Raw genomic sequence first — 11,638 nt, 5'->3', positions numbered from 1 at the left:
GTAATCACATGAGATCCCCACTTCAGGGTGCTCGCCACACGCCAACACACGCCTGCCTCCTGTGATGGTTTATATAGACAGAGAACGGATGGGAGTTGCTTTTTCGCCCGGCACCTGTCCTCCTCTTGGACTGATTGACATGACCTTGCCAAGACTTCAATCCCGACGAAAGGGGTTGAGAAGCATGGCAGGAAATGAAAGGTTTTGTCCGCTTATCAAAGATGAACCCCGCTTGCTCTGAGTCCTTGAGTCGAGGAGTTGCTATTGAACGGTGTGCGTCTGGTGTGTCCTGGGTCGTCAAGGTATCCGATGGATCAGAAGAGGCTGTCAGTCTCTCTGAGAGGTTATGGGTGAGGAACGGGCAGTCTAGGAGGTCAGTTCTGTATCCGGTGCACACCCGCTCTACTAGCCCTGTCAAGAACAACTAATTGACGGCGACCCAGCGGTCAAAGGCCCTCGTAGCTTGATTTATGTTTCACACTTAAAATTGCTGTTGCAGTTTTTCATTAATCAAGCCTCACAAAGTGAGGAAGATTTAACGAGGGGCGCAAAGATTCATTTGGTCAATAAATCTATCCATCCATCCATCCATCCACCTATCCATCTAGGAATATTCATCAATCCATCTAGGACTATTAATCAATCCATCCATTAATCATTTAATCAATTTATTTATGGATTGATTGATTTATGGTTTGGTCGATCAACCGATACAATACCGAACGCTTATAGCTTTCATACTTGAATATAATGTGTTGTTTGAGCACAACTTCTTGTTGTGCTCTCTTGTTCCATGTTTGCTCGTGAATCTGTAAAGCGACCTTGAGTGTGAGAAAGGCGCTATATTAAATAAACATACTATTATTATTATATATCCAAAAATTCTGGCAGCCAACAAAGCTATATTAAAAAGCAGACGTGAGCCGATTAAGATGCTCGAAGGAAAACTCCAAGGAAAGCTCAACCACATAACCCCCCCACCTGAGAGACAACGGCATCTCTCGGTCACGGAGGATCGTGACTGCACTGCGAAGAAGCCTTGAGCAGAAGACACATCCTCCTCCCTCTGACCGGGAAGTTGTCGTAATAGGCCTTACGGTCGCGCCGCTGGCTAGCCCTCCTCTGGTGGGTGCCTCTGCTCCTGATTGCCCTTGCCAATCTCTCAGAGTTCTGTTCTGCACATTCAGGAGGAAAACCCAAAACTAATAAAGTCTGCATCTGCCACATCAACGCTTTTGACAGCGGTGTCAAGAGCTGCTTTGGCCAGGGAGCTGGAGCAGCATCGAACAGAATACCATACTGGTAACCTTAAACCCGAATCACTTTGAGCATAGCCCGTTGTTTTTTGGTGTTATGTTTTTATACGAGGATTGGATAGCCTACCAATGAGTCAGCCAGAAGGACGGCCAAAACACATTCAGGACAAGATTGGATCAAAAACTTTTGTAATTGACAGTTTTAGCATGAAGTGCTAGCCCTAACACATGTTCAATTTGGTAATTTTCATTTTCTTAAAGAATATATCAACACAGTGTGTTAGTTTGTTTCTCCTCTCCGCTATGCATGCTTAGCTTACCACTATTATCTTTACAGCTACACGCCCTATTTGTCTCTCTCTCTTTCTGTCTCCCTCAGTATCCCTCCCTTTCTTTCTCTTCCTCACCCTGTCTCTCCCTCCCTCACTCTCTCTCTCCATCTCTATCACCCTCTGTCTCTCCCTGATTATCTCTCCCTCTGTCTCTCCCTGATTATCTCTCCCTCTGTCTCTCCCTCATTCACTCTCCCTCTTTATCTCCTTCACTATCTCTCTCTCTCTCTCTCTCTCTCTCTCTCTCTCTCTCTCTCTCTCTCTCTCTCTCTCTCTCTCTCTCTCTCTTCCTCCCTCTGTCTCTGTCTCTTCCTCCCTCTGTCTCTCTCTCTACCTCACTACCCCCCCCCCTCTCTCTCCCTCACTATCTCTCCCCCCCTCTCTCTCTCCCTCACTCTGTCTCTCCCTCACTAGCTCTCATTCGCATTCAAGCGACAGCCCGAGCAGTGGACAGCACGTCGAGGTGGAACCTATTCGAGCAGCGTGAACGCGTCGCATCTTGGAGCCTTGAACGCAGGACTCCAAACACACACAAACACAGGACTCACCACACACAGTACCGTGTGCTCGACCGCCGACAGACGCGATGGCTGTCTTGAGGAAGACGTTCTCTTGCTCGCTGGTGCCGATGCTTTTACTGGCAGGTCTGTCGACGCAGGTAGACATTAAAAGTGGCAAAGAAGAAGGAGAGAAAGCGGGAAATTTCATGGAAGACGAGCAATGGCTGTCAACCATCTCTCAGTACAGCCGTAAGATCAAACACTGGAACCGCTTCAGAGACGTGAGTGACTTAGAATCTGATTTATTGTACAAAGCGATGGCGGCGTATTATTATTATAGGCCACATATTAAATGTTTATCTTGCAATTAATTAAGCACACGTTGGTAGGCTGCTGTTAATGAGCGCCACATATTGTTTATAAAGCGATGACAATGTTTGGCCATTTTCGCACATTCATTCAACTGTCTGGAATCCACGTTCACTCATAGAAACATTTCACACTCAAATCAGCAAAATTCAAGTCAGGGATACGCAACGTTCTTGTTTTCTATCATAAGAGAAGTATAGTGTGTGTGTGTGTGTGTGTGTGTGTGTGTGTGTGTGTGTGTGTGTGTGTGTGTGTGTGTGTGTGTGTGTGTGTGTGTGTGTGTGTGTGTGTGTGTGTGTGTGTGTGTGTGTGTGTATGCGTGAGTGTGTGTGTGTGTGTGGTGGGGGGGACGGGGGGACGACGACGACAGTGTTAGTGCGTGCGCGTGAGACTTCGTGCACATGTATTAATTATGAAAGGTTACTAATAAATAAAATGTTTTTACAAGACGTTTGTGACTGTGCATGATGTCGCTTTTACAGCTGCTATACTATTTAATTTATGTAAAAAAAAAATAAACATACGAGTGTAACAGGATCCGATCTGTATCAATTAAGTCATCCTCACAGTGATGAGACAGCCGCTCAGAACACAGACGGAATGTTGTAGTTGAACTCAACCAGATCTTTGGAAATGTCGATTGGTTGATATTTGTTTGTATCCAAAAATCCCAACAGCCTATTCAAGCCCCGTGACGCTCACTTTTACACCCTGGAAGACAGAGACACTCACTCACCAATACCAATTCACAGATTTTCCGCCCCTCAACCCCCATTACTAGGGTTGTCTTTATGGAAACCGAGCCCCCTTCCTCCCATCTCAGGTGTTGACTCTCATCGTATCAACAAAGTGCGTGTGCGTGAGACTTTGTGCGCATGTATTAATTAGGGTTACTATTAAATAAAATGCTCTTACAAGACGTTTGTGACTGTGCGTGATGTCGCCCATCACCACATTGTTATCTCGTTGGTAAGTCAGTCAGTTAATTAGTTGGATGGTTGACTTGGTTGGAGGAGCATGCAAAGCACAGATTTGCTGGGTGTGGCTGTTGCTCCCTCGGCAGGTAGAACAACAAACCACATGAGGCAGAACGCAGTGTTTACCGCTCGCTGGCCGTGGAGGAGGGGGTCGGGCTCGAGGAGGAGGGGCTGGTGGTGGTGGAGGAGGATGTGGTGCTGGTGGAGGAGGAAGAGGTGGTGCTGGTTGATGAGGAGGTGGTGGCATTGGAGGTGGTGGTGGATGAGGTGGTGGTGGATGAGGTGATGGCGGAGGTGGTGGTGGTGGTGGATGAGGTGATGGAGGTGGTGGATGAGGTATTGAAGGTGGTGGTGATGGATGTGGTGGTGGTGGTGGTGGATGAGGTGATGGAGGTGGTGGATGAGGAGGTGATGGAGGTGGTGGATGAGGTATTGGAGGTGGTGGTGGTGATGGAGGTGGTGGATGAGGTGATGGAGGTGGTGGATGAGGTATTGGAGGTGGTGGTGGTGGTGAGGGATAAGGTATTGGAGGTGGTGGTGGTGATGGATGAGGTGATGGAGGTGGTGGATGAGGTGGTGATGGAGGTGGTGGATGAGGTATTGGAGGTGGTGGATGAGGTGATGGAGGAGGAGGTGATGAGACAGAGAAGGAGGAGGTCATGGAGGTAGTGGGGGTGGATGAGGAGGTGGTGGGGGTGGATGAGGAGGTGATGGAGGTGGTAGATGAGGTAGTGGTGCCTGGTAGAGTCGGGGGTAGTGGTGTGTGGCTGGGGGGGGGGGGGGGGGGGGGGGGGGGTTAGTTGGTTAGCAACTGGCTGCTCTCCCAGCCTCCCTGTTGACAACCGAGGGCAGACATTTGATCTCCATGCCAAGATATTTACCAGCTCCAGATATGGGTAATTAACATTGTTGGTGTGTGTGTAGCTGTTTGTGGGGGAAGAGATGGGAGGAGATCGGGGGGGGATGATGATGGTGATGAGGATGATGATGATGTACTGGTCTCATTCACTGTGGATGCACACACACACACACACACACACACACACACACACACACACACACACACACACACACACACACACACACACACACACACACACTCCCCAAGAGCCAATGAAATCGTCGGTGTACTGCTTACCGGACGACCACTCTATACTCTAATAACATGAATAACTGATAGATAAGATAATCTGGTCCATTTGTAACCACATGGTATCCCGAAGCAATCCAGGCCAGTGGCTTACCAGTGAAAACACACATCTTTGATTCAATTCCCCAAGAGGTGTGCCCGCTTGTTCTCTGTTCTCGGGGTGGTGAATTGAATTAGATGCGTGAGATGTACATTCCAGGTGTGAAGAAGGGGTGGGGGAGGGAGCACGTATAGCCTACCAGCTAATGTGTTTCCCTGCTTATCCACAAAGCACATGGAAAACACGGAAAAGGGACTCAGAGATAGGGACGGACCGGAGTTTGCTTTCTGTAATATGACGTGACGCCTACAGGGAGTAGCAACAGCAGTGTTTTACCAGCTGGCCGGGAGACGCTCGCGTAACACCCGTGATACGAAGCCAGTGCGTGTCAGGGTACAATATTTACAGTTGGCTGGTGAACAGCAGATATTAAGGATTGTGCAGTGACTGTAACGTCCACGGTGAACCATTGGAACCAAAGAAACGACCTTGCTGAAAGGTGTGGGTGTGAGATAGATGGTAGGATGGGTGGCCGGTCCTTTTCCCCTTATGCAATATTTGATTTATTCAAGTATCATAAATGAATTGACCCTTAAAAATGACACCTGGATCCATGACCTTGTGGTCCTCCGGTAGAAGGTAAAGACACTGTGAACAACCACGACTGTTACCGACCGTCACACTGTGCACATAATGAGACAATGTCCTGAGAGGAGGCTGAGAAAACCTTAGGGCTGCTCGGAAGGTGAGACATCACAGTGTGTTCCTCACCAAGGTTACAGGTTTTCCTAGAGAAACCAATCACTGCGCACCGCTGTCATTTACCAGAGCAGTGGCGTCGTTGACTCGTTTCACACGGAACGTGTCGACGCATCAGCTGTGAAACGAATCCATCTATGGGTGTGCCACGCCCACAAGGCAGCGGCATCATCCGGCCCAGCCAACCATGTACTTGGAAACGATGCAAACAGGGAACAGTGGTTCCAACTGCTGGGGATAATAAGGTTGATAATGACCGTACATTGCATTCATAAAGCGCTTTTGCAGATCCACAAAGTGGTGCCTGTGTGTGCGTGTGTGTGTGTGTGCGTGCGTGTGTGCGTACGTGCGTGCGTGTGTGCGTACGTGCGTGCGTGTGTGCGTACGTGCGTGCGGTGACCCCTCATTCACCAAGAGTGTGATAAGAGAGGAAGAGAGTGAGAGAGGAGGAGGGAGGGAGAGAGGGAGGGATGGAGGGAGGAAGAGAGAGAGAGGGAGGAAGAGAGGGAAGGGGAGAGAAAAAGAGATGTTCATTCATTGCCAACTTTTTCTTCCTGCTTTTCCCTCCACTTCCCTGTGAACAGGGTAGAAGGAGCTCATTAATGAGCAGAGACGCGTCTCCCCACGCCAACTAGCTCGCTACCCTGGGCTGCACCTGCTGCCAGTGGCCACACTACATGTTTAATGAGAGAACCTTTCGCTGCATCCTTCCCAGGCAAATAGCGCCTCTGTTCCGTCGTCCGTTGTTTTCTGATTACGGGTGAAAATGTTTGATTTGCAATTCGCAGGATGAGATCCATTTTACAGTGCTTGTGGATAGACGGGGATGAATTATTGATGAACTGTCTCGATGTTCATTTCAAATGTCCTCAGCATCAAAAACAGTGGTGGAAGTCCACAGCGTCTGTGGCTGTTCAAACACAGACAGGCCCAGCGTGTGTCATGGAGCGAGATGTCAGTCCAAGAGGGGCTCATGGATCTGAGTGTAAGCGGCTTGACAAATATTGTGAATACTCTCCTCTTGGGAAAGTGCACTGGTCACTGTGTCCCTGTAACCCAGGTGACCTCTTTAGTAATCATATCACTTTAAGACAAAAAGGCCCCCCCACCTGTGAGTTGGACGGAGAGAGTGGTGGTGGTGCTGCTGCTGCTGTAGCGCAGTGAGTGACACTGAGCTCGCGAATGCAGCTCAGAGCCAAGCTGCCAGCTGTGAGAAATTCTGCTTCCGCCGTTGCGTCCGTTTATTAGCTCCCACTCAGAATTTACAGCTTACATGCTTTTCTCATTCCTTTTTTTTTTTATATAATACTAAATGAAAAGTGGGTTATAAATAAATTGGCTTATTCCTATTAGAGCGTCGCAAAATATTGGAAGGATAAGCATCTTAAATAGAGGCTCATACAAAAGCGACTCAGTAACTGCGATAGCCAAGGCCAAAAAAAAAGAAAGAAGGAAAAGATATATAGATACAGATATTAAATGGTGACAGTATTAAAAAAAAAGAAAAAGACTGGTTCTTTACTTTCTGTATCTGCACATCAGCCCATTAAAGCAGCCATTTGTGGGATTCTGCACATCGTGCACTAATGAGACGGGAACGGCAGTGCAAGTAGAGCTGGTGGTAGGGGCTTGCTCCTTCCTCCTCCTCCTCCTCCTTCTCCTTCCTCTTCCTTCCTCCTTCCCCCACGTTCTCCGCTGCCTTTTTTCTCATTCGCGGCCTTGTTCGGTAACGCCCAGATCACTCTCCCCGGAGCTGGGTGTGGAGTGAGGTGCGCTCCGCGTGCTCCATGTCCGCGCGTATGTATGTGTGTCTTGATCTCCTTCCCACACCATACAGAGGAGGATTGAAAAGGAGGTTAGAGGAGACGAAGGAAGAAGGAGGCGAAGGCTGGGAGGTGGTACTCTGCCTGGCGTCCCAGGTGGGAGGGAGTGTCAGTGACTCCAAATTTACCTAAGAGGTCTGCTCCTTCAACGGCAACGGGGATAAAAAACCCAAATCTCCGCCATGTCGGAGGGCAGTTTATGTTTTTTATGCCGAAATCCGCTGGGCCGGATTCAATGGTGCGCTGCGGACAGCCTGTTGGACCTGCATGGAGATAAATGCAAGGCTTTTCCTTGTCGTTTTGGTCCAGTATTCCAACCCGAGTTTATCTTTCCACCCTTGATCCGCAGATACCCTGTTGTTTTCTTTTCGTGGTGGCTGAACTGACGACAGTACAATCGCACACTGTACGAACTGTATACCTCCCCGCGTCAGAAAAAAAGTTATTATTTTTTTGATGCAGGATAATTGGCTAACTGCAATGGATCGGTGACCACAAAATGCCAACCTCTTCTACGTTTTCTTTCTCTGTAGTTTATCTCCCTCACTGTGAGTTGTTGAAATGTTGAGCGGAATAATTAGCTGCACCAAGGGTTAGTCCTCTCAGGCTCCACTACTCTTCATGCATTATGTATAGCGACATCTGCCAGAGTGTTGTCTCCATACCAGTGAGTCTCATGCACAGGACTTCCATACGGGCCTCTTGAGGTTAACCCTGCCATTGTTTGGCTCGGTTTGCACTCGGTTTGGTTATGGTCCTTCTGTCTCCATCGTGAGCGAGGGGATGCTTCGGTGTAGCGCCCCGGACCCGCCTTGGATCAATAATGTCCACCCTTCTAATGAACCAAACTGACCTGGATCATCAGAGTTCGTTAATGACTTTTTAACGGCAATTGATCCACCTCAGCTAGGAGGGGGAGGGGCTTGACACTAATTGATGACCTTTTTTCAACCTACCTTATATCAGATAAGAAAGTATACTAGTAGAGATACTACATAACAACAACAATAATGTCCCCTGTCTGCATTTTCTGAAATTGCCTTTTCTCTTTCCAAGCACCAAAAACACAGCGCTCAAATCTTAGTTCATCCATCGCTGCTCATACAATGGAGAATAGGATAGCATCGGCAGATCTCAACTTTCTATTCCATCGCAGAGAGACTTAAAGGATCTCTTGCAAACGCAAACATGCCTCTGCAAACACTGGCGGCGGGCCAGATCGTATTAGCGCTGCGGAAACGGCCCCCTTTTCTGTCAATAAAAATACTTTATGACCCATTGTTAGTGGTGAGTTACACAAATCAGAGCGGATTGGGATTTCCTCGAAGCTCAAGCTAGCTAGCATGACCTGTTAGCACAACTCGTCTTGATTGAACTCCCAGCCTTTATTTTGTCGTGTCTTAGCAACAGAAGAGGTAATCAGTGCAATCACATTCACAGCTGACATTGAAGCATTCTCTACTGACGCCACAGATTATCTGTTGGTGGGAAAGAACAATGGTGCAAAATGGATTATTTTTGATAACCCACTGGGACCTGCTCCTGCCTCAAGCAGGTTGCCCCTTTGCTTTGTACGTAGCAGACGTTCGTAGCCTTCCCTCTGTGCAGCCATGCTAGCATCTGTGGACCCATGTCATCGTAGCCTCCCAGCCTGCATGCACCTCTCTCACTTTAACCTGACAGAACAAGGGTGTTAGTGTGTGTGTGTGTGTGTGTGTGTGTGTGTGTGTGTGTGTGTGTGTGTGTGTGTGTGTGTGTGTGTGTGTGTGTGTGTGTGTGTGTGTGTGTGTGTTTCAAGGACATGCTTGGGAACAGTGTCCTTGATCATGCCTGTATCGCCCACAGGGTGTGTTTAGTGTGTGCGTCATGTGGGGACTTAAGCTGTGGAAGTGTTATGGGGGTAGGTTCTCTGCTTTAGTGTGTGTGTGTGTGTGTGGGCTGTGTCTGTTTGCATGTGTATGTGCGCGCACATGTGTGCGGAAACTATGTGGATTTAGAGGGAGAGGCAAGAGGAAGAGACGGTTAATTTGCAACGAGTCCGGGGCTATAATCCATCCCTGGGCATTGTAGGACTGAAGAAGAGAGCTAATGTGCTTAGCTCTTTTTTAATTCATTTTTTTTAAGCTCGGTTGAAAGCACCCAACAAAGTACCATAATGTGCCTCATGCATTCCTGAAGGCATAAACAAGACGTCTCAATTTGGCTACGGGAGCAGCCTCCCCTTGTCTCACTAATATTCACGTGCCACTGCAGGAGATAAGCTTCCTCCGCGGCCGCAGCGGCGCACTTTTCTCCGCCTGCCAGGAGCAGACAGAGGGATTAGCTCTAATCAGTCTGTTAGCATATTTAACTTAGCCATCCCTGGGAGCCCGCTCGACATAATGAACCCCGTGTCCAGATTCTTTCTTTTTTTTGTTATCATTATTATTATTTTAATTTGCTTCCTCACACACACGCACACCGTTGGTTCAATAGTCGTTGTTAAAAAGGAGATTGACGTTAAACCTGTCATGCCAGCGTCAATTATTCAATGACATGCCTTATTAAATGATTTAATTGAGATGCTATGCTAATGGTGCTGTGGCAGAGCTCCTCAGAAATGCTGTTTGAACACACAGGGTCAGGGAGGGAGGAGGAGGTGAAGGGAGCTGGGGTTGATGTTCTTGTTCAAGGTCACTTGGACAAGTGGACGATGAATGATAACAACCTGACGTTGTTATACAAGCTGGTTTAGCGAGATGCTGCCCATTGGCTATACAACTCTAGCCTGGATGTGAGGATTTGTGAGAAGTTCAGATGATATCACTGCCACCTATGGTAAGTAACTATGGGAAATAAAATTGATGATGATGCTGAAGATGCCGATGATGATGAAGAGATGCTGATGATCACAGACAATGTGCCTTTTCCCCCTGAGATTGACTAATATTGTTAAAATATTATAATTATGTTTGCTGAAGAAATTAGATTCAAATCGCTCCAACTGTTATCTAAATCAAATCGTTCCAAGTTAGCTGTAGAAAAAGCCATCACTTGAGAATCAATCTGATATTTTTTATTGTGTTAAAACTTTGATGGCCCAGCATCATACCATCCGAACATCAGAGTGAGAACAATAAAGTTATTGGATTCAGCAAGGTTTGTTCAGATAGAGCCTATAGGCACACAACAAACTTTAAATTTGCACCCATACAAGCCCCACTCAATTCTAGAGAATCTATAGAAAGATTATTATATTTTGCTATGGATGACTTCATAGGGTTCACCTGGGTATAAACATTGATGGAACCCTTATCCATCGCCAATTCTCCCCTATTTAAGACAATAAAGAATGCCTCTTTATATATACAGTATATATCCTCAAAACTGAAACCTAAGTAACCTTTATTAAACATATCCCATATTTATGCCTCTTGGTGTCTGGTCTTTATATATTAAATATATTCTATCTATTACACTGAATTCATTGCTCTACCTTCATCAGTTATAAGCCCAATATCCCATAGCAATATTAATATATCAGTGTGTATATATCTGATCTGCAGAATCAGCAGGAGTCCATTGCAGAGAAAACAACACTGAATAAGTTACAAAGCTCCCTGGGGGGGAACTCGCCTGAACCCCCTCCCCTCCCCTCCCCTCCCCTCCCCTTCCCTCCCTCCCCTCCCCTCCCCTCCCCTCCCCCCCCCTCCCCCTCCCCTCCCCTCCCCTTCCCTCCATTCATATCTCCCTCTGCCAAACACCTCCCACTGTTGTTTGGTTTTATTTTTGCAAATGCGGAAATGTCGGGGGTCACACAGCGGTGGGGGTCACACAGAATCCAACCTGCCAATCACTGTCTTGCTCCCAGGCTCGTATAGGTACACACGAAAAAGCGTCAAACGTTTCTTCCTTCATCGTCGGGCGCGTAGGCCGCCCGGGGACTGTTTGATCCCCCCCCCCCCCCCCCCCCCCCCCTACTCCACACACCTGGACGCCTTACTGCGCCGCCATACTGCGACTCCCTACTGCGACCGCGACGAGCTCTTGCATGTGAAGGCGGTGGGAAGCGTTTTTGCCTAAGTGACGCAATGTTCCGAAATGAAGACTCATTAGCCGACTTCAACCAGTCTGTGGGAGAGAGGAAGATGCTTTATTATCTCCACCAGAGGAGCTCCGGTCCACGCAGCCGTGGTTTGGGCGCCCCCCCAGAGCAGGCTCCTAATGCGCCGCCGAAGCCTTTCATGTGTGGTCCCTGCCGGCAGCTTTTGTGTCTGTAATCATTTACAAAGCCCTGCTCCATAGGGGCTTCTGTTTTAACGCCGCTTTCTATACAGAGAGCGCCTATAATTAGCAGAAACCCTACAGCATCCCAAGGGCCGGTAGAATTGGTTCGACCTAAAACCGTGTGAGTGCGGATGCCTCATCGTGTGGAATATGAGGCCCCGCTCCA

The 11,638-nt window shown here is 47.9% G+C and overlaps 1 protein-coding gene across 1 annotated transcript in view; it reads left to right on the top strand.

The window, feature by feature from the left end:
* The first annotated feature begins 2,010 nt into the window (after positions 1-2,010).
* Positions 2,011-11,638, top strand: part of LOC130371870 (testican-2-like) — a 31,373-nt gene continuing 21,745 nt past the window's right edge. Inside the window, exon 1 of the mRNA XM_056577730.1 lies at positions 2,011-2,369. Within this exon, the coding sequence (XP_056433705.1) occupies positions 2,175-2,369 (195 nt within the window). The 5' untranslated portion in view covers positions 2,011-2,174. The remainder of the gene's footprint in view (positions 2,370-11,638) is intronic.

Source organism: Gadus chalcogrammus, chromosome 18 (assembly GCF_026213295.1).
Source record: "Gadus chalcogrammus isolate NIFS_2021 chromosome 18, NIFS_Gcha_1.0, whole genome shotgun sequence".
In the NCBI taxonomy this organism is placed as follows: Eukaryota; Metazoa; Chordata; class Actinopteri; order Gadiformes; family Gadidae; genus Gadus; species Gadus chalcogrammus.
Note: the sequence above shows the minus strand (reverse complement) of the source record. Positions and strands in the feature narration are given on the sequence as shown.